The 23782-nt window shown below is 35.7% G+C and overlaps 1 protein-coding gene across 2 annotated transcripts in view; it reads left to right on the top strand.

The window, feature by feature from the left end:
• CLTC (clathrin heavy chain) overlaps window positions 1–23345 on the top strand; it is a 66024-nt gene extending 42679 nt beyond the window's left edge. Inside the window, exons 14-33 of one of the 2 annotated variants that reach the window (XM_049637755.1) lie at window positions 401–564; window positions 4835–4960; window positions 5601–5743; window positions 7540–7774; window positions 8455–8577; window positions 9520–9665; window positions 10142–10325; window positions 10527–10719; window positions 11188–11345; window positions 11549–11713; window positions 11834–11941; window positions 12024–12191; window positions 12544–12693; window positions 12780–12911; window positions 13026–13136; window positions 14057–14227; window positions 14815–15036; window positions 16277–16297; window positions 19990–20065; window positions 22312–23345. In XM_049637755.1, the coding sequence (XP_049493712.1) occupies window positions 401–564; window positions 4835–4960; window positions 5601–5743; window positions 7540–7774; window positions 8455–8577; window positions 9520–9665; window positions 10142–10325; window positions 10527–10719; window positions 11188–11345; window positions 11549–11713; window positions 11834–11941; window positions 12024–12191; window positions 12544–12693; window positions 12780–12911; window positions 13026–13136; window positions 14057–14227; window positions 14815–15036; window positions 16277–16297; window positions 19990–20065; window positions 22312–22436 (2921 nt within the window). In that variant the 3' untranslated portion in view covers window positions 22437–23345. The remainder of the gene's footprint in view (window positions 1–400; window positions 565–4834; window positions 4961–5600; window positions 5744–7539; window positions 7775–8454; window positions 8578–9519; window positions 9666–10141; window positions 10326–10526; window positions 10720–11187; window positions 11346–11548; window positions 11714–11833; window positions 11942–12023; window positions 12192–12543; window positions 12694–12779; window positions 12912–13025; window positions 13137–14056; window positions 14228–14814; window positions 15037–16276; window positions 16298–19989; window positions 20066–22311) is intronic. The other variant, XM_049637756.1, reaches the window with a different exon arrangement.
• Window positions 23346–23782: the final 437 nt, after the last annotated feature.

Genomic DNA, 23782 nt, shown 5'->3' on the forward strand with positions numbered 1-23782 from the left:
TTAATTTTTTTTTCAACGTTTTTTATTTATTTTTGAGACAGAGAGAGACAGAGCATGAACGGGGGAGGGGCAGAGAGAGAGGGAGACACAGAATCGGAAACAGGCTCCAGGCTCCGAGCCATCAGCCCAGAGCCTGACGAGGGGCTCGAACTCATGGACCGTGAGATCGTGACCTGGCTGAAGTCGGACACTTAACCGACTGCGCCACCCAGGCGCCCCTTAATTGAGCTATTCTTAATTGAGCGTTTTGAGCAACCAGTTTGGGGGGGGTGCTTATTCAACATAACTTTTTAAACTGAGGTATAATTGTCATAGTATTTTTTAATTGCTTAAATATTTTTCAGTTCTATCATTCTCAGAGGTGTATGTATCCTTAATTTCAGTTATTTGTCTCTTTAAGGTCTCTTTTATTTTCTGGGATCCATTGTTAACTTTAGTCAGGACCCAGATGTGCACTTTAAGTATATTCAGGCAGCTTGCAAGACTGGGCAGATCAAAGAAGTAGAAAGAATCTGCAGAGAAAGCAACTGCTATGATCCTGAGCGAGTCAAGAATTTTCTCAAGGTAAGTGGTTTTGAGTAATGCACTTTCTGGTTGGATTGAAGATCAACAGTTCTACATGGGTTTCATCATAGTATTGATGAATATCTTTATTGAAAATATCTTTTTTTCCCTAAACGGGGAAATTTTTAATATTCTTGTATTTTGTGCTGAATTATTTCTTCCAAATGTGATACTCTATGGTTTCCTCTGAAATAGGGAGGGGAATTGGTAAATAATACCTAAGAATGACGAGCTCTTAAAAAAGAAAAAAAAGAATGACCATCTTTTTAAAAGAAGAAAAAAAAATAGCACTATGTCAAAGGAATTTCCTTTCTTTTATTTCAGTTTTGAAAAGTGGTTGGAGATTCTCCATGTCATTTTAGAATTTCGTGTATGCTCCTTTTGAAGATTAAGATCAGCTTGCCCTCAGTGTCCTTTTCAGGAGCCTCTATTATATACAAAGCATTCTGTTATCTGAGAAACATCAGTTTACCTCTTATCAAATTAGCTTTTCTCTAGAAACTGAGTGTTAATCATATATAGTTCATTAAACTGAAGGTAAGATCAAACAGAAAAAACCCTCACTCCGTGGCAGTAGTTATAGAGAAGTAAGAACTGCCTGTGTTGGAGTGAAGAGTAATGGTTGAAAGATCTTTAGCTCTTTAAAACATACTTAAGGGCACCTGAATTTGTTTAATGTTTACTTAACTTTATTTATACCCACTAGTTCCATTGTGAAAAAAATAAAACTTCAGAATTGGCATTTGTCGATAAAAATCAGGTAGACTATGGAACACTCAGACTACCCCTTTAAAATATATGTATTTATATATTTCGTATTTGAATTATATAGAATGATTCCAGAAACTATAAAATTCTTAAGTATTTCGTGCCTTTTGGAAGCATTTTACCTTGAAACTAAAACCAAAATGTTTATTTTGTAATTCAGTAAAAAACATAGGCTTTTCCTATTCCTACACTGTTATTTTGGATAATCTATGGTTTTATTAACTGCTCCTTTGAAGAATCACTACTGGGTTCTAGATTAAATAGCTAAACTCTTAGAGGTTTTCGTGTAATGTAGTAGTTAAAATGTAGAAGTTGCCCCATAGTTTAGATGAAAAGATAAACACTCCCCCAGAGTATAACTTTATAATATCTTGGCCATCATGAGTATTCTGAGTAGCCTGGCCAGTCTGATGTATTTGAATCCATGTCTTTCTGGTGTCAAAAAGCCCTCCAAAGGAGAAGTATTTGATACTTCATGCTTGACTAGAGTATCCATGACAATAGTTCACTTCCTCCTTTGAGTATCGGCACTGTTTCCTTTTTTTAAAAATACTACCAGACTCTTACACTATCTTTTTTATTGTTAGGAAGCTCTTGACTGTTAAGCTTCAGTTGTCATTTCTTTAGAATTGTGTTTTGTATTTTTGAGTCGTTTATGTGCAAAACGAGACTAAATTAACTTTTTCACTTAATTATCTTAAACTTAAAAAAAAAAAAAAAGATCTTCTGGATTCTAGCATGGTGCAGTCATAGGTTGCTTAGCCCCCCTGAGATGTAATGAGAGAGGACTCCCCTTCCATACATCACACTATGAATTAGGTGCAGATCTGGTAGAGTAGGGAAATGGATATGGATTTTGGCCTTTTAAACTAGTCAGACCTGGTTCAAATTCTATTTCTGTTATTAGCTATTATTCAGTATCTGTCTGTTATCTCAGGCAAATTAACTAGTATGCCTTAGTCTTGGTTTCTCCAACCAGAAGCTGTGTTGATCAAGTTAAGTACCTTGTATGCCATAGGTGTTCAAGTGATAACTCTTGTTAATGTACTGTATTGGTGGGCCTGAAAATAAGGTAGAATCAGCCTACATATGCTCTCTTTCTATCAGGCAGGTTTTCTTTTTGGTTTTAAGTTATTCCTGACTTTGTGAAGGAATTTTAATTCCAGCCTAAGTTAGATGTAAACCTCGTGTCTTATCTTCAGTCTGAGATGGAAGCTCAGTACTAAGATGCTACTGTTGTTTTCAACCTTTCACCTCAGTGGTAAGAATGAACATACTAGGCCCTTTACTCACTTTACTTATTGACCTGTATAGTGTAGCTACAATGCTGCATCTCATCATCACTGTCATTAAACTTCAGTTTGGAGGTATTAGCTATATGAGAATTGGTGGTATAAGTAAATTGTGGTAAGAAAAGTAATCTTGAACATTGAAGTGCCAATTACATGTTAGCCACCAGGAATACAGAGATTGGTAGATTATGACTTCTCTTTAAAGTAGCTTGTGAGCCAGGATGAAATGATATCATTAGCATCATCTGACTCACGCATTAACCCTGTGGAACTGTGGCTGTCTGTAGAAAGCATGGAACTGTTCTTCAGACCCCTGATGTGCTTCCTGCTGCCTTTGATCTTATTTTTTATCCTTTTTCTTTTCTGGTTGTACTTACGCCATACTTGCCTGCTTGTTATTCCTGCACCTCCCTGCCTCTCCTGCCTCAGGACCTTTGCTTGTGCCCCTTTCTACTTTTTATTTCCCTTCAAATCTTCATGACCAGGATCTTTTACCTTCGTTCAGGTTTCTGATGAAATGTCATGAGAACGGATGATGTCTCAGCTTACCCTTCTTAGAATAAAACCTATGCCTATTCCATCCTGCCCTCCCCCATATCCTGCTTTATTTTTCTTTAGAACATTTAACACTATAAGACATTGTTTTTTCCCCCCTAGAACATAAGTTCCTTGAGGGAATGCTGCAGTGCATAAGAACAGTGTCTGATATGGAGGTACTCAGTAAATATTAGTTAAGTGAATAACTTAATGTTTAAGAAAACCTCTGAATGTGTTTATATAATTTCAGTTTTGATCTTAAAATCTTTAACCATAATTGCTAATGGGTAGCCTTTTATTTTAGTAAATAATTAAAAATATTAATAGCATCACTGTCATGTATGAAATCATGTGCAAATTTAGGCAATCAAAAAAATACTAGTTTTTATCTACTTTTTCAATCTTAAATTGTCTTTGCCAGCAGAAATTTTAAACACTCATGCATGAGAATAGAACATCTAAGTAATCTTACATACTTCCAAGTGTATTTCCTAAGTGGTAAAATAAAGTCTATAATATTTTATGTGGTTATTAAAGAGAGTAAAGAGGACTAGTGTGTTGATCCACTTTTTGATGTTCATTTAGTAGGAAAAACTTGGCCAACTGAAATCTTTTGGATAGGTAGATCCAGCATTTTGTCTAGAAATGATTCTAGCAGCTATTAGTAGAGAGTTTCCATGGTGCTAAATAAATAACAACACATGCTTTAGACTTTCCTTAATGTGAAAAATCTGCAGCTGGACTTCCACTTCAGATTTACAGCCATTTTGATTTTTTTATTCCAGGATTTCTCCTGACTCCTAGATTTAGTTTGGTGTTACACTCTGGTCACTTCATAGGCTAATTTTCAGTTACTTATAATTGGATGAGTGATATGTGCTAAACTTAGGAACCATTTTTTTGTAACATTGCAAATGTTCTTAGTGGCTGTCCATTGGGGAAAGTCCTATCCTGCTTAGTTCTCCTTGCTTAGTAGACTGTCATAGAGGAATCATTTATTGAGGAATGTTTTACTTTGTATAAATGAATTCCTGATGGAAACTGTTGTTTTTTGTGCTGTACCTTATGTCTGTGGAATGTAACAGGACATGTATCAGGTAAATGCCCAGTGTAGGTCTTATCTACCTGTCTGTAACATCTGTGTAAATCTGTAAGTAGGATTATAGCTTGGTATTTGTAATGGTAAAAGCAACTGATAATTTAAAGATGTCTTTTCTTTATGTGCTTTTTTCTTTTTTTAACCTTTTTCTTATCACAGCAGCATGTGGTATATTCGTGGCTGTCACCATTATGCTGCTCCTTGTAGGCTTTATCGTAATAGTGTTAGGGGCTAGCCATATAGATTGGAATTTGGGAGGGGTAAAAAATCACTAGTTTGAAACAACTATGAGCCATTTTTGCCATTTTGACAATGTGACTGTAATTCTTAAATCAACACTCAATTCAGTTGAAATGTTACTGTTAAAGTCCCCAGTGTGATGATTTTCTATCCTGAATGCCACTGGTGGCTCACAAATCTTAATTTGTTACTTTTTTTTGGTAAATGGTATATGTGGAAAGGACCTTTATGTGAGCCTCTCCCACCAGCGTAGAACAGATTCCCCTATTTTACATAGATTCGATAGCTCACAGAAGGAGACAATTACGGCTTTTTTTTGTTGTTCTTTTTTCAGGAAGCGAAGCTAACAGATCAGTTACCACTTATCATTGTGTGTGATCGGTTTGACTTTGTTCATGATTTGGTGCTCTATTTATATAGAAATAATCTTCAAAAGTATATAGAGATATACGTACAGAAGGTAAGTAATACTTAAAAGTACCATATTGTAGATTGTACTTCTCACACTATGGAAATCTTCATATCTTTTTGAAACTCTGTACATAATGGGAGTGGTCTGCTACAGTGGCTTTCAACTTTTTTTTTCCCCTTCAGAAAAAGGGGAATCCTTATTTAGATTAGAATTTTACATTCAGGTATAAGTTTGTAAACCAGAACAAGCTGCTGTAGATGAAAAAGTTGGGTGACACCTACACACAACTTACTTGGTGACCTAACCCCTGAGGTGTTCGTGTGGAAGCCATAGACTTTTAAAGCACAGTAAAACCATCTTAAATACTGATCTTAGAAACTTTACCTTCTAACTCCAGAAATCGAAAGGCAGTTCTGCTGTAATGGAGGCCTTTAAATTAGTCTTCTGTACACATTCTGTGACTGTAGCTTCTTTGGACTTACTTAATTTATGTGGAGCGATGCTGAGGTAATTATTTAACCAAGCCACACTTCCTGCTAACTTTTCCTGTCTACTTGCAAATTTAAACTCTCGGTTTATTACTGAATTTTAAACTGAGCTAAAAAGGGGAAATGAGTTTAATTTTTTTAAAACTTCTTTATGCTTTCTTTGCTTATTAAAGATAACGACATTTTTTTTTTAACCATAGGTGAATCCGAGTCGACTTCCTGTGGTTATTGGAGGATTGCTTGATGTTGATTGCTCTGAAGATGTCATTAAAAATTTGATTCTTGTTGTAAGAGGTCAATTCTCTACTGATGAGCTTGTAGCTGAGGTTGAAAAAAGAAACAGGTGTGGTACCATTTTGACCTATATAACTGGGATAAATCAGTCTCTCTTAGCTTGGTAATGGATAAAAATACAACCTGTCAGTTGCCTAAAAGCTGTTTAATGTGGATCATGATTCCCTGGAGACATCTAATTTAGAAGTGATAAGTTAGCTGTAGGTGCTGAAAGAAATCTGTTTTCTAAAACATTACAGCTTTGTCATATAGACATTATTTGCATGTTTTTAATTACAGCTGTGTGATTTGACTGTTTTTAATGTAAACTATGTAAAAGCCTCTTTTTACTTAGTTACAGTACCACTATTTTAGTAACTGATTCTTCTCTGATTAATTTTTCTCAAGTATAATGAGAGAAAAGGGTCCCTGCATAACTCTGGGGTTAAACTGATTTTTAATTTGAACCTTAATGTGATAATATGAATTCTGAATTTCCAATAGAGGAAATTTCTAAAATTTTTTTCTAAAAATTTATTGTACCATGAAGTCTTTTTTTTTTAGCTGGGACATTTTGATGAACTAGTATGTTTAGAAAGTGTGGATAGAGTAAATGAGATTGGCGGGTTGGTATAATAGTGGGAAATTACTCTGGCTTTGAAAAATAACGAGAAACCCTATGGGATTTAATTTTAACCGGGGTTGGTATAGGTGTCCTAATAATGGTATTCATAGAATTTATATTTGAATATTACAAACATAGAAAAATTCTGTACTTAAGTACAATGGAGATCTAGAATACTGATTTTAAAAGCTTGAGCCTAATTTGAACTGATTATAGGTCATAACAATTTAATATTTAGAAGGAGGTTTCAGTTGACTCTTAAATCTTAATACCTGAAAACAATCTTGTTTGTTGTGTATTCTAAGTCAATAGCCAGATAGAGCTAGACAATTTGGTCTTTAAGTTACAAGTTATATTGTGATAAACTAGATTCACACCTGAGTCACTAGTCTAAATGTGCCTTAGCTAATCTATATTCTTTCGATTGCCATGGCATATCTGCTTGGATTGCATGTGTTTATAGGATCTTGAATTTTTGCCTTAATACAAAAGTTGTGTCTTTACCCTAATGGGAGTGTATTCAAAATAACTACATGAATTTGGTAGCCAAAATATGGCCTACTGTTTTTCCTCTGGGTGCTTGTAATACTTAACCATGGTCAAAAGAGTGTTAGTCATCAGGACCATTGAAACATAAGCTACAATGTAGTGAAACCATGATCCTTGGTGGAGTGATCATATGACTGGCAGTATTATTAAACCTAGAGTGTTTTTTGTTTTTTTTGTTTTTTTCTTTTTAAACCTAGAGTTTCTAATGCTACCAGATTTTTTCCCATTGTGTATTTAGGGTACTGACCCCTGTGGCTATAGGTAATGTCTGTTAATTGTGTTAAAATTATAAGAAACCTTAGGTAATCTGGCCTTTTTTCTCATACCACATACTCTTCTTCCAAATATCTAGATATTTTGTCCAGTATAAAAAAGAACAACATGAATCTGTGAATCTCTTCTTTCTATATTCTATCTAGATAATGTGGCAGGTAGGTCTAGGAGACTCTAAGGCTATCTTCTGTGTAATGGGCAAATCATTTAATCATCTCTGAAACTTAATTTCCCAGTTGGTAATGGAATTTTTGAGAATTCAAAATCATTTATGGGAAAACATTATATACCATATAAGGTACTTCTGTATTTAGCATGTCAAGAGTTGTGTGTGTTTTGTTTTGTTTTTTTATAATACAGCATGTGTGGTTTTGTGTGTATGTGTGTGTGTATGTGTGTGTGTTTTTTTTTAATACTAGATTGAAACTGCTTCTGCCTTGGCTAGAGGCCAGAATTCATGAGGGCTGTGAGGAGCCTGCTACTCACAACGCATTAGCCAAAATCTACATAGACAGTAATAACAACCCAGAGAGATTTCTTCGTGAAAATCCTTATTATGACAGTCGTGTTGTTGGAAAGTATTGTGAGAAGAGAGATCCACATTTGGCTTGTGTTGCTTATGAACGTGGCCAGTGTGATCTGGAACTTATTAATGTGAGTACTAATAGCTGAATGTGTACAGAGAGAAGGCTGCATTTTTTAAAACCTGTTGCATAATGTTAAATTAGTGAATTTTGAGTTTAACAGTGGCTTTAGGTAATACAGAGCATTTCTTGTAGATGAGTGCTTTTTTAAAAAACTTTATTTGACAATAATTGTGAATTTAAAGTGGCCAAAATAACAAATTAAGTCTATCTTCACTTATTAACATTTTAATCCAGTAGTTTTCTCACTGTGTTTTATACATTGTCTCATACATAAACACACATACGCACCATACATATGTATATGTGTGCACATAGGAGAGTAAGTTGCATACCTCTTCAGTGTATAATCCTAAGAGTAAGGAATTCTGTTTCATAACCACACTGTAGATACCAACTTTAGTTATTTTGACACTGATAGAATACTTTAATACCTGTTTTAGTCTAGTTTTGTCATTGACCCAGTCAGTGACATTTTATAACATTTTTTTCCTTTTAGTATAGGATTACATATTGAATTTTAATTACAACTTGGTTGTGACTTATTCATGTTTATATGTAAAAGTAATGGATTTTTTCCCAATGAAACAATAAAAAACGTGTATTTATATAAAGGAAATAACCTTTAAAGTAGTCAATAAGAAATCTTTACTTTTTACCTTGAAACTAACCTGTTAATATCTTACTTAGGTTTGCAATGAGAATTCCCTCTTCAAAAGTCTTTCCCGCTATTTGGTACGCCGAAAGGATCCAGAATTATGGGGTAGTGTGCTGCTGGAAAGTAATCCTTACAGGAGACCCCTTATTGACCAGGTAAAATTGGCAAATGTATTCAAGGTTCTTTTTTTTAAATGTTTGTTTATTTTTTGAGAGAGAGTGCATGCAAGTGAGGGAATGGGCAGAGAGAAGAGGGAGAGAGAAATCCCAAGCAGGTTCAACACTTGTCAGCAGAGTCTGATGAGGGGCTGGAACTTGCAAACTGTGAAATCATGACTTGAGCTGAAACCACGAGTCAGGACACTTACCAACTGAACCATCCAGGCACCCCTTAAGTCTCATCTTTTTAACTACAAATAAAACCTTTCCTGTTATCGTATACCCATATGTACTTAAATGAATCATATTTTACTATAAGAGAAGGCAGTAAAAAAGAATGAAATAAAATTATACTAATACATATACATATGTTTATATATATATATATATTTACACACATTGTAAATTGAAAACATTTTTTAAAACCATGAAAAATTTTTTTAAAAAGTAAAAATTGAATGTTGTTATAATGGTTCTTAAATTCTCCTGGTTGAAGTATAAATATGGAAGAGAATAAATCAAAAGCTGTTAATTCTTCATTCCTCTCCTAGGAAGCATTTCTAAGGAAAACTCCCATGTTAGATACAAAGCTTCCTATTAAAGAATTTGGGAGCCATATAACTATCAAAAAATGGAGGAATTAGTTTGTATTGCCACATCTATGTAGTCGAATCATATGTAGTCATTAAAGTGATAATGAGGAGTGGTTATTGTGGATAATGTTTTAATCAGGAAAAAAAGATAGAAATTAGGTAATTAGGGTGATTTTTTTCAGAAGAATGGGTATATGTGGATGATATGGGTATATGTGTATTTGTGTAGAAAACACTTTTGTGTGGTAAATGTAAAGGTATTTTTCCTATACCAGATTATTCTCATTAGATAATGTCTTCATAATCACCCTGATTTTTAGTACTTAACTCTATATGTATTCTATAGGTTGTACAGACAGCCTTGTCTGAAACTCAGGACCCTGAAGAAGTGTCAGTAACTGTCAAGGCTTTTATGACTGCAGACCTTCCTAATGAACTCATTGAACTGCTGGAGAAAATTGTCCTTGATAACTCTGTATTCAGTGAACACAGGTATGCTATAAGAAGGGTCCATTGGCTCTTTATATTCAGTCTTTTTTTTTTTTTTTTTTTTTTAAATGTATTTTGAGAGAGAGTGAGAGAAAGCGAGCAGGGGAGGGGCAGAGAGAGAGGGAGAGAGAGAATCCCAAGCAGGCTCTACACCATCAGCATGGGGCATGAGGAGGAGCTTGAACTCACTAATCATGAGGTCATGATCTGAGCCCAAACCAAGAGTCAGATGCTTAACCAGCTGAGCCACGTAGGCACCCCCCTCTTATATTCAGTCTTAAATTGTGGCTTTTCAGTTTTAAGAAGGAACAAAAAGACAAAGACTAGAGAATGTTGTCTGAATTATTACTCTTCTCATACACTCCTCATCCTGCCATTGAGGGAAAAAAAAAAAAAACTCTTCATAGCTGTAGTGTTTATTCTTTATGACTAATAAGCTTTTGAAATAATACATCCAAAAATTTTTTTTTCCTTAAAAGGAATTTGCAAAACCTCCTCATCCTCACTGCAATCAAGGCTGACCGTACACGTGTTATGGAGTATATTAACCGCCTGGATAATTATGATGCCCCAGATATTGCCAATATCGCAATCTGCAATGAGTTGTTTGAAGAAGCATTTGCCATTTTCCGGAAATTTGATGTCAATACTTCAGCAGTGCAGGTAGGTCTTCAGATTGCCTAAGTTGATTTACTGAAGGTACTGCCTTCTCTTGATTATTGTATGCTATACAAGCCTGTTAGGCCTGGCATAATTGATGGCTTGGGCAATAGAAAAAGCAATAAAATCCTAACCATTTACATGTAATTGCTGTGTGGCCAGATTCATTCTACTGTAACCCTAATTCAGAAATTGGTTGCCTAGGTCTTGATTGAACATATTGGAAACTTGGACCGGGCATATGAGTTTGCTGAACGCTGCAATGAACCAGCGGTCTGGAGTCAGCTTGCAAAAGCCCAGTTGCAGAAAGGAATGGTGAAAGAAGCCATTGATTCTTACATCAAAGCGGATGATCCTTCATCCTACATGGAAGTTGTTCAGGCTGCCAACACCAGTGGTATGACTTCTTTTATGTGTTTGTGACCTCAGAAATTGTACTGAAGCTACGATTAGCCCTAAGCATTAGGACATCGGTCTGTTCTGAATTTATATAGGAGTTAGATATTGCACGGTTACTTGTGAAGACATTTAGCACTCCATCTTAGTCCACATACAGAAAGGCTGCATTTTGTGAACTTACAAAGTCCATAGGGAAGATTAAAATTCTCATAAAATTCTGATTGAATTCTAATCTTACAACTTTAAGGAAAAGGATAATTAATAAAGGGGGAATTCAGCTGTTAATTTGGTCAGTGATAATACAGAAACAGAACAGGAATTTTGCCATTTTAGATGCATTTCATTGTTCAGATTTGTTATTTTCTATATTGGTTCCTTAAAAAGAAAATTAACAATAATTTTCATTTACTTGAGTGAAAAATGTTAGGATATTAGTGTTTGGATTTATTTTCTTCTTTATACCTAGGAAACTGGGAAGAACTAGTGAAGTACTTGCAGATGGCCCGAAAGAAGGCTCGTGAATCCTATGTGGAGACAGAATTGATATTTGCACTGGCTAAAACAAACCGCCTTGCAGAGTTGGAAGAGTTCATCAATGGGCCAAATAATGCTCATATCCAACAAGTGGGTTTCCTGTTCAGATTTTTTCAAAGTGTAGAAGTCAACTGTTAAGCAACTTTTTATTAGTAGGATCAACCCATCACAACTGATGATTCCAAAGGAAATACAGTGTTTATCAGTATTAAATTGAATTGTGACTTTGGAATGAGGATTGAGTTTAGGCCTACCAAAAATGGATTGTGTTTATTTGCGTTTGTTTGTTTCAGGTTGGTGATCGTTGTTACGATGAAAAAATGTATGATGCTGCTAAATTACTGTACAACAATGTCTCCAATTTTGGACGCTTGGCATCTACCCTCGTTCACCTGGGTGAATATCAGGCAGCTGTTGATGGAGCTAGGAAAGCTAATAGTACTCGAACATGGAAAGAGGTAATCTCAATACCAGTTTGAATGAAGAATTCAGATGTTTAGAAATCTCTTTAAACTGATTAATTGAATTAACCAGCCATGTTTACATTTGAGTTTATGTAGTTGAAATTTTTGTTATAGGTCTGCTTCGCCTGTGTAGATGGCAAGGAGTTCCGTCTAGCTCAAATGTGTGGGCTTCATATTGTAGTACATGCAGATGAATTGGAGGAACTTATCAACTACTATCAGGTAATGAACAAGAGTCTTTTATTAGTTGAGATCTATTGCCACAGATAGTCTTAAACTTTAATCGTGTATTTCCCTTATTCAGGACCGAGGATACTTTGAAGAACTGATAACCATGTTGGAAGCAGCACTGGGACTTGAGCGAGCTCATATGGGAATGTTTACCGAATTAGCTATTCTATATTCTAAATTTAAGCCACAGAAAATGAGGGAGCATCTGGAGCTGTTCTGGTCCAGAGTGAATATTCCTAAGGTAATCAGCCTTTTAACATTGTGAGGTGGCTCTGTAGCTATAACTGAAACTTTAATGGGTTGCCTGGGTGGCTCAGTCGATAAGTGTCCCAGCTCTTCGTTTCGGCTCATGTCATGATCTCATGGTTTGTGCGTTTAGGCCCACTTCAGGCTCTGCACTGACAGTGTGGAGCTTACTTAGGATTCTCTCTCCCTTTCTCTACCCCTCACCCATTTGCAACATGTGCACATGTGTGCATGCTCTCTCTTTCTCTCAAATAAACTTTCCTTCCTCTGTTTTTTTCTTTTTCTTTTTTAAGCTTTAGCTAGAATTACAGACCCATATCTAAAGCAATTAAATCTCTCTTACATAGGTGCTTAGAGCTGCAGAACAAGCTCATCTCTGGGCAGAATTGGTGTTTTTGTATGACAAGTATGAAGAGTATGATAATGCCATAATTACTATGATGAACCATCCAACTGATGCATGGAAAGAAGGGCAGTTCAAAGATATTATTACCAAGGTGTGTATCTTCTTCAGAAGATACAAGCTTCAAAAGGAGCTCATTAGTAAATAACTCAACTTCTATGTGGACTTTTCCCACTTTAGGTTGCCAATGTGGAACTATACTACAGAGCAATACAGTTCTACCTAGAATTCAAGCCTCTGTTGTTAAATGATTTGCTGATGGTGCTGTCTCCACGGTTGGATCATACTCGTGCTGTCAATTATTTCAGCAAGGTAATTTTAAAAACTTCAAAACCTCATAGTAGGGAGCTAAGACTTACATCGGTAACTTTTGTCTGTGGAACTTTAAGGATGTATTATGTTTGTAAAACACTCTTTATTTTAAAGGTTAAACAGCTACCACTGGTGAAACCATATTTGCGTTCAGTTCAAAACCACAACAACAAGTCTGTGAATGAATCACTGAACAACCTCTTTATTACCGAAGAAGATTATCAGGTAAAACTTTTAGTTCTTGCATATATTCTCAAAATTCACGTTATAATTGGGTTGTTGGTATGTTTTTGAGTAAAACCCATTATCCCTTAGGTTTGTAAACAGTAGGTACTTGTATGCCTCGGATCTAACTTAGTGGTGTTTTCAGGATCAATAAATCTGACTTTTAAGTGCAAAGTTTGCAGAATTTTGCTTAGATCTTGTCTTGGTTAATGCTTTAGAAAAAATGTTATGGTTACTTCATCCCTAAACATCTTGATTGTAGGCAGGGTTCAAAGAGTTTTGGATTTTTTTAACTAGTCTATAAAACTGATTTGGTATTAAGTGTATTTATTCACTGCTTTTCTTGCCCTGTAGCGTATTAGTATCTGTCTTTTAACAAACTTGCCTTTGTGAAGAATTTTGCAAAAACAAAATTACAGTTAAGGTTAAGCTAGTTGCCTTTTTTTCTTTCTCTTATTACCAACAAATGATGGGTTCAGATCCCATGCTTAGCTATATGACTAACTACCATGTCACATTGTATCAGAAGTTTCTCTGAAACATAAAATCTTACCCTCCAAATTACAAATCCTGCCATTTTCATAACTATTCAAAGTTTTGATACTGAAAACCTTGGAGAAAAGTACAGAAATTTTGTAGTACCTTTGAAGATTTTTGTTATACAGTCAGATTGAAGAACCTTGATACTTGTTCAGCTTACAACTTTCTGGTTTGATGCTTGAATCTAGGCTGTCATATTACAATGCTCATTGGTCAAGTTGTATTCTATACATACACATCATACAGCATATTGATCACATCATATACAGTCAGTCATATACAGTAGTGACTCCTTGATCAAGAATCATGGAATAAATTTTAAACTAAAATGAAACTGATTTGGCATTGGATGGCTTTTTTTTGTTTTGTTTTTTTTTAAGGCTCTGCGAACATCTATAGATGCTTATGACAACTTTGACAATATCTCACTTGCTCAGCGTTTGGAAAAACATGAACTCATTGAGTTCAGAAGAATTGCTGCTTATCTCTTCAAAGGCAACAACCGCTGGAAACAGAGTGTAGAGCTGTGCAAGAAAGACAGCCTGTACAAGGTGGGAATGTTGGTGGGGGCGGGCCTATTAAGTCAAGTACTAGATGACCTGTTGTAACCCTATAATGGTGTATTAGAAGTGATTACAGGGGCACCTGGGAGGCCCAGTTGGTTAAGTCTCTGACTCATGGTTTCAGTTTAGGTGATGTTTTGACTGAGTTTGAGCCCTGTGTCCAGCTGTGAGCAGAGCCTGCTTGGGATTCTGTCTCTCTCTCTCCCTCTCTTTCTGCCCCTCTCACGCTCGCTTGTACTTGCTCTCTGTCAAAGTAAATAAATTTAGAAGAAATTAAAAGAGAAGTGATTATGGTCTATATAAGTATTAGTCTTGCAAATGTGAGAATTGTCTTTAAGCCCCCATTTAAGGGAGGTGGTAATTAAGTCAATTTCTTGATTCTAGTGGTCATCTTATGTTCTGTCAAGCCTCTCTCTGTTTAAAAAAAGATTGTTCACCCTATTTTTTTCTTTTCTTTCAACAAATCTTCAATTTAAATGATATAACTGGGATCCCCCACCCCCCATTGTATAATTGGTTTGCCATTTCAGCATATTTGAATTTAATGTTTCACCATCATCCTTTCCTTTGAATAGGATGCAATGCAGTATGCCTCTGAATCTAAAGATACTGAATTGGCTGAAGAACTCCTACAGTGGTTTTTGCAGGAAGAAAAAAGAGAGTGCTTTGGAGCTTGTCTTTTTACCTGTTATGATCTTTTAAGGCCAGATGTTGTCCTTGAAACTGCATGGAGGCACAATATCATGGATTTTGCCATGCCCTATTTCATCCAGGTCATGAAGGAATACTTGACAAAGGTAATGGCGCCTCTGTGTGTATTCAGAACTACTTACCTTGAGGATATGTAAAATTCCACATGCAGGTCTATTTTTTTCAAATTTTCTTTGTCTAGTGGAAGTAAGTCATTTGATTGTCATAAAATATTCTCCAGAAATTTTTGATGTCTGACAAGTGACATTGAATGGAAAAGGGAACTCAAACATGTCGGTATGTTTACCCTCCATGTATTTCTGAGGGTGAATAGTATTACTTCTATATTGTATGTTTGTTTTTTTTTAACATCTGATAACAAAAATTTTTTTTTTCCTGAAAATAACATCTTCCTCAAATCCGTTCTTGTGACTTAGATGTCCATAACTTAGTAGTATAGATTCCCTTTTTTTTGGTTGCTTCTTGACTTTAATATGTATGCCTGTTTCTTTTTGGGAAGCAAAATCTTTATTCTTAACATCCTGTTAATTTTCTCAATATTTTGATAGTTTAACCCCTAATTTAAAAAAATCATAGGAGTTTAACATATTACCTAAAAGTGCATTAAACAAGCTGTGGTTATAATCATTTTATTAAATTCACTCCTCTTAGTGTCCCTTTTTGATATCATAATATTTTTTACTCACTAGATCCTCAACAGTTACTAGCTCTTTACTGTAGAACATTAAAAAAAAAAAAAAAAAATGGTCCTAAAGGATCCATTTGTCAAAGCAAAAACATGCTTATTAAATTCGGAGTTTCCCATCTGATCTCTTCAGCATGCCGGAGTAAAGGGGGAAAAACAAAGCACTACTAACGGCCCCCAGTATGAATATTTCTTTAGGCTACCATCTAGTAGATACCATTGTGTCCAGTTATAATTTTTTAAGAATTAACATTTTTGGTATAAAAACTGCTTGAAACCCAGTGTAAGAAAACAGTTGCCTTATATTAGCTATAGATGAGAATAGCTTCTTTTTGTATGCATAATGCCAACTTATGAGACCTGGCTCTAAGCTGCTGTTAACCGAAATGCTGTAAGTTTTACTAGTGATTATGCTGCTTTCTTTCACACTGACTCTAGCACAAATTCTTCTGCAATAAGCTCTGAAGTTTAAAAAAAAGTTCTAAATTTTGCTTCCAGTATGCCCTTTATTTTCACTTTTCTCATGCCTTTTTTAGTGGTTAGATGTTTCTCCCCTAAACCTTTGTTGCTGATTCTACCTTTTTATGCTCAATATGGAATTTGATTTTTTTCTAAGCTGCACCTTCTGAATTCCTTTGCAGGTTGATGCAATAAAGGAAAAGGTGAAAGTTGATTCTTTTCCATCTTTAAGTCTGGAGGACTAAGTCTAAGGAATTTGCATGATTTTTTTCCTTCCTTTTCTACGCTGCTGCTGCTTTTTCCCCCCAATAAATTTTCACTAAAGCCTCTGCAAGTCCCTTGAAACATAACTATAATAGAGCTGTAGGACATTAGTAGATGTTTGCTACTAATCGGCTAATAGGCTTTAGGAAGGGCAGGAGGCTAATCAGTAGTTGGTTCACAGTCTCTCTTAAATGTATTATTGAAAACTGAGCATGGTGAGTTTCCATATTAATTTCCAAAGTTTCAGGAAATTTCTCTTCCCTGTCAGGGTATCTGGACCATAATAGGATTTTCTTAATACTCTAAATAAATTTAAGCAGCCTCTGGTTTTATTTTGTGAGCTTGCCTGACAGTTGTTGAATTTATATATGTATATATATGCCCTAAAAGGCTTTTGGGGTTTTTTTTTTTTTTTGGTATTGAAGGACTGTGATCCAGTTTCTGATCTCTTGATTCTTACTAATTTTTTTGCTGAAAGTAGATACAAGAGATACTAGCTGCTTCCGAAGAGACTTTCCTCATGTTTCTCCAGGTGTCCAGTTCTTATGGTGCTAGTCCATTTTCAAGAGGAAACAAAACTTTTTTAATCACGAGAGTAGCTTGCTGTAATTGTTGCTAAGCAACACGGAATATTTCTGTATTTAATGAAGCAATATTAACTTCTTCCTGTAATAAGGGACACCTCTGAAGATACCTAAAATTTGCTTTCATTCATCTGTTGGCTTGTCCAAGGTCAAATTTAGGCACCTCTTGGTTGCTGCTTCCTTCATTGGCTTGTCTCCATCCCAATATAAATGAAACAAACTTACGTCCGTTATCAAATTGTAGTAAAAGGGTGGGAAGGTAAAGGAGAGTTGAAACAAATTTAAAAGATTTTGGGTGGGGGACAATGCCTTGAAATTATGTTGAACCAAACTGGAATCACCATTGGAACTTAGGGCAAACCTGAGTAAAATGCATTGTGTGTGAGGCCCTTCAGCAGCTAGTAAGCAAGGCAGTTAGAAAGCGTGTGTGTGAAAAACAGGTAATTGAACTGCAGTGTTATGCATTGTTTTAAATCAAGCATGTACAACAGTCATTGCAATTACATCATACTACTTTTGAAACTCTTAAAGCATTGCTGTGGGCTGTGTGTGTTTCTTGAGAGCCTGTATAGCAACAGTCATCTTCAGATCTCACTTCTTGCTTCAGTACTTTTGCCTTTTTTTCATGCACACATACACCAGAATAACTGACTGCATGTTAACTTTTCCTCTGCAGCATATTGCAGTCTTTGTGGAAAAGCCTTTTACATTATAGTGAATTTTTAATAGTACAGATGGAACTGATCTCAGTGACACGCTTTACCTGTAATTTTTCTTTTTATCCCTGTAATTTTTCTTTTTATCCAAGGATCAGAAACTTTTGTTACAGCTCTTAACAAAAGCTTGTGTTCATAAAAGCCTTCTCTGCTTTTCTTTTTTGAGCAGTCTAAATTGTGTCAGTGGAAACAAAAATTGGATGTTGCTGTGCCAGAGGCTGTCCCATATTATAGAAAAATAAACTTTTTTTGCTTAGTTTGATGCTATTCCTTCAGAGGTCTTTTTTTCTTTTTTTGCCCTCTGCCCAACCTGCCTATGTGCATGCATGGGCATTGTGATACTGCTAGCTCTTCTTCGAAGTCTTTGGTGTACTTCTGTAACAGGACTTCTTTCTTCAACATCTGACTCAACTTCACCTCTAACATTTAGGTTTAAACACGTGTTCACTTTAGATTCTTGTCCTTGAAAGTCTGGAAATGTATTTTGCAGTGGTGGGGTTTTTTGCTGTTTCATTTTTCTTCTAATAACTTGGAAGTTAAGCACACTCATCCATGTATTTTTTGGTATAACCTCTTTAGCTCACTCTTGGATACTGTTTAGTTAGCAAAACCCCTTGATAGCACAGACTGTGCTTTTAATATTCAAGTAATAATATTTAAGTTTGAATGCCAAACATTGGGTATCTCTCATGGAACTTCTCCATAGTAGTTTTTACTTTGATATTGGGCTACTTTGTAACACATGAACTATTTTAGTCTATAAAAATAGGAAAACTGTAAACAAAAGCAAACCAACCCATCTTCCTAGTGTAGAAAAACTAAATTTTATCTGAAGGTATCTAGAGTCTACCTCAGCTTACATTTCTCAAATTATTCCCTAATAAACTAGAATGCATTAGACTTACATTCTATTAGATATATGTAATATTTAATATGGGACAATTAAAATATGTATAAAATACTGTCCTAACCTTAATAACCTATGTGAAGACTCAAACATACTTTTAAATACTTTCAAAGAGAAAGGAAGGGCTGTTTTAACCTTTTTAGGACCCAGTCTTTGTAGTTCTTCACTGACGTCTGCATGTCTTTTTTTGTGAGGGATTTTTCACTATTTACCTTTTTGAGGAACATGCCATGAACATTCATTAAAAGATTTTCCTGTATTCTGCCTCTCATTTTGGCGCGCTCTGAAAACCACTAGGAATAGATCATGTCAGAATTTGAAGTTTTAGTTTTACTTCTAGTATAATGATAGACCAACAAATAATAAGGCTTTCACTGAGATACCAACTTTTTAAAGGTAGTTTAAAAGATAGAGTTTAAAAGGCAGGTAGAAGTTGTATAGCAGATATCCCCTAAGCCCATTGTCCTAATATCCTTTCTTCCCAATTCTTCACAGAATTATAGTACCAGATCATGTTAGTCCTGTAACAAATTTTGCAGAATATCTTATTCAACCATCATTATATAGACAAGGAAGTTTGAGGGTCAGTACAGTGGTTTGCCAGGGTCACATAACTAGTTTATGGAGGGACCTGTGTATTCCAGCTCCTTTTTTTCACTTTTTTTTTTTTTTTTTTAAAAACATTTGGACTCCTACTATATTAGTTCTGTCTGATACTATCCACTTTTATTTAGAGTAGTTAGCATGTAGTAGCCATTTACTTCTTTGGCTTCATTAAAAACAAAACAAATTCTTCCTCAAAGATGTGGCAAAAATTAGGCATTCCTACTACTATTTCTACTTCTTAGAAAATAGAGCATTAAAACATGCAGCCTGTCTTTATCTAAAAAGATGGAATATGGAGCCACTTTGTGTCTTAAATTTCAGTCCGCACCTATAACAATTATCAGCAGAAGCTGTGCACAATTGGCAAAAGAAAGCTTATTCTAAATGAGTACTTGTCCAGTCATTAACTCATTTCACATTTTTGAATATCATTTCCTTTGGGGAGGGAAGTCTTGTCTGGTTATGAGTTCATTATTATTACCTTTGATAAAGTTTAAACTTCATTTGAAAAAGTGGTTCCTTCTTGTTATCTCCCTCCCTCAGGCTGGCTGCATCCTAGCATGCCCAGTTTTAGCCTGGCGTGAGCTTTTATGGCATTTATAAATCCCTCCTTCCTGAGGGTTTATAATGACAGTGCTAAAAATCACCTTGACTGAACTATGAACATTGCCATTGAATTTGAGGGGGCCTGAGAATATTCTTTCTAGTCTGTTTTATTTTGACAAAATTCAACATACTAAGGCTTTTCCACTTTCTGCCATAAACCTAGGTGTATAATATTTTTGAGGTGCTAAGGAACATTACCTGTTTTTCTCCAGGTGGATAAATTAGATGCTTCGGAATCACTGAGAAAAGAAGAAGAACAAGCTACAGAGACGCAACCTATCGTTTATGGTAATCTCTCTCTCTTTAAACCCACAGAAAAGTAGTAGACAAGTGTTTCATTCTTTAAGGATTCTACTTCAGAATAGAAATACAGTTAAGTGTCTAAAGTGCAAAAAGCTCACGGAGTTCAGGAATAATTCTACCATCTTTTTCTGAAAACAGTCTTAAAGCAGATACTGATATTAGTCACTTAAGGTAGTCTTAAATGCAAAGACAATCTTAAAAAATAGTCACTTAAGATCATAACCTAAATTTTCCTCTTGCCTGCTCACTGATTGGTTACATATTCATAAATTAGAAGTATTGATGAATTCAGTTTTCAGAAATGCAGAAGCTAAGAAAACATGCCAAGGCTATCTTTATGGTGCTTTACAGACAGAGTGTATCTTCTCTTTAAGTTCTCACTGGGGCAGAAAACGAGGTAGTTTCCATTTGAGAACTTTCCAGAGAGATAGGATCTTGAAACTCTCAGTGAATATATAAGGCAATTTAATTTCTTCTATGTGCAAGTAGTTCAGACTTGCACTCTTGGTGAACAGATACATTTGAACAATGAATTAGAAGGGTATATATTATGTCACTGTAATCAGGTGTTTTTTGGAGGAAGGCATAAAATTGTGACCATTATATCTCAGCCTGCTAAAGGAAATGATAATAGACAAACATATTAGGACATTGTCTCCTTTTACTTACTTACTTACTTACTTACTTTCTTTTTAAAGTAGGCTTTACACCCAGTGTGGAGCCCAGCACCGGGCTTGAACTCACAATCAAGGCCTGAGCTAAGATCAACAGACACTTAACTGACTGAGCCACCCAGGCGCCCCCCCATCTCCTTTTTATTGTAGATAAAAAAGACTGGGAATTTGGAGGACTGCTTAGTTTTGATAAAGTTGGAGAAGATAAACTTAAAAGTAGATTAAAGATGATTAAAGTAGGTTAAAAGATGGGAGCAAGATGTTTGACATATTTCAGATAGGGAACAATAGGAACAAAAATAGGGTGGGGGTAATATTTTGGGAACACCTATTGAATTTGGCTTGCCTTCAGGGTGTTTAAATGGAGAGTCCTTCTAGGCAGTTGAAAATTTCAGTTTCAAAGTTAAAAGTGATTTTTATAAACTGCTGGTTTCCAAAAAGAATTTGCTCACAAAACAAATTCTGGTTGTTCACAAAAAAGAGAGACTTGAGGTCACCTGTCTGAGAGAAACTTTGCACTAGGTTTACATTCTAGTGGGAGATTAAGATTACTTCTTTTTCAAGGGAGTGGATAGAGGTGTTACATTGTTTTTTTCCTTTTAAATAAACCAGGTTCTCTACAGGTCATTTTCTGTATGTGATCAACTACTATTTGTAGTTGAGTGTTGGGGTGCCTGGCTGGTTCAGTCGGGGTAGAGCATGCACCTCTTGATCTCGGGGTCATGAGTTTGAGCCCTACCATTGTGGGTGGAGTTTACTTAAAATTTTTTTAAGTTTATTTCTTTATTTTGAGAGAGAGTGTGTTTCCAAGTTGGGGAGAGACAGAATCCCAAGCAGGCTTTGCACTGTTAGCACAGGGCCTGATTGCAGGGCTTGAACACACAGACCATAGGATCTGAGCCAAAGTTGGACACTTAACTGACAGAGCTACCCAGGCGCCCCTGAAATTTTTTTTTTAATGAAGTACGAGTGCTAATACAGTATTTGAAACAGATTTGTGTTCTGATGTATTCATACGTAAGCATATTTGAATGTGTCTTGTTTTTGTTTTTCTCTTAACTAGTACTAGATTCTTTCCTAGATATCCATTAGATTACCATTTCATTTCATTACCATTTATATTGTTTAAATCAGAAATTTAAATCTAATTTTAAAGGTTTATTTGTGTTAAAACCACATCATTAAAAAGTTAAGCTTTCCTGTGCTTATTTCACTAAACGTGTGTGAGTACCATGTGGTGATAAGTGTATTGGCAGATGTCTTGCCCATTCATGTCAAGCATGCCTGTGCATATTGTTTTAAATAAAATGAGGTAACATAATTGCTGTCACTGTTCTGTCCTCTGCCCTGAATTGTTTAGCTTTTTAGGCAGAACCCTTCTTAGGGTGGGTGTGATGCCAAAATTGTGACAGTCAAAAGTACCACCACAAAACTCATTCTAAGTTTTGATTATGTTCTTAGAGTAGGGGAGATTAGAGTATGATAGTCTACACTGCTAACAATTTGTCCCACCTCCTGCCCCTCCACCCCCTACCCTTTCTTGTTTTTCTTCTTTAGGTCAGCCCCAGTTGATGCTAACAGCAGGACCCAGTGTTGCAGTCCCTCCCCAGGCACCTTTTGGCTATGGTTATACTGCACCACCCTATGGGCAGCCACAGCCTGGCTTTGGGTACAGCATGTGAGACAGAAAGCTGATCCTGTAGTCGCCTATTTTCGTACTGAAACATCGTCTCTACCCACTTCTCAGTTTATAATGGGAAAACAGGCACATGTTCTTGTAACCTTTATTTCATGAAGGACTACTTTTTGTTTCTAACTATAAACTCGGATCACCTGTGTTAAAAGCTTATTTCACATTCCGCATCATTTTAGAATTTATTTTCAAAGGGGAATAGTTTCAATGTTTATTCAGTTGGGCTTTTTTTCTTCCCCCTCATTCTTTGAAGAACTGCTTAATACTCAATCTGTTGTGAAGAACCTGATTTGCACTCTGTCGTGTTTAAAGAAAAAAAAAAACTCTAATATTGAATCTCTTAAATTTAGTGTATGTAAACAGCTTATGATATGTATTGTCTAAAATGCATTTAAATCTCTTACTCAAAAGCTACAGCAAAAGTATTGGTATGTGACCATGTAAGACTGTCAATGCCAACAAAGACAACACTAATCAGCACATCCTACATTGGATTGCAGTGCTCTCCAAATTATTTGAAAAATGCATTACAGACAAATTGCCTGACTTTTAAATGAGCATAAAAGGCCCTCTAACCTATGCAGGTTTCCTCATTACGCATATAGAAAATGCTAGTGTGTTTTTGCTCACTTCATATGTAACAGGTGCCCTTATGTTGTGCTGTATCCTGTGCTTTTTCTGTGGGACCATTCCATTCAGGAACAAAGAGCACCATGATTCCAATCTGTGTGTATTTACTAACCCTTCCCTGAGGTTTGTGTATGTTGGATATTGTGGTGTTTTAGATCACTGAGTGTACAGAAGAGAGAATTCAAACAAAATATTGCTGTTCTTCAGTTTTGTTTGTGGAATTTGAAATTACTCAAATTTAAAATAAATTACTGGACTGTGGAAATAACGTAGAATGGCAGTTTTAATTAAATACCTTTCAAATTTTAACCAAAGAACCGTGGTTGTGGTAGTTTTATATTGGGTATTGAGGCGGTACAGGGAGGTGTGAGTGCAAAAGCAGAATGAGGATTGGGATAGGGAAATACACAGCATTACATCATGTACATTCCTGTGGTTAACAAGGTACATGCAGCAGTCTGAAGAGCACTGTAGTAGGCCACATTTTGGCTGTCTCCCATCATTTTAACCAAGTGGCACTTCAGGGTTTTTACCTAAGCATTTCACTTAAATGAACAGATATGGGTATTCTGTCAACTTGCGATCAAAGTATGTAAGCATGTAGTTAACATACTGTGCCTCACCATGAAAAGGGCCCCAAAGTATGAGTACTTTTAAGTGGAATTTTTTTAAGCCAGTGTTTGAATTCAACCCTTTTTGTTCATG

The sequence above is a fragment of the Panthera uncia genome, chromosome E1, assembly GCF_023721935.1.
Source record: "Panthera uncia isolate 11264 chromosome E1, Puncia_PCG_1.0, whole genome shotgun sequence".
NCBI lineage: Eukaryota > Metazoa > Chordata > Mammalia > Carnivora > Felidae > Panthera > Panthera uncia.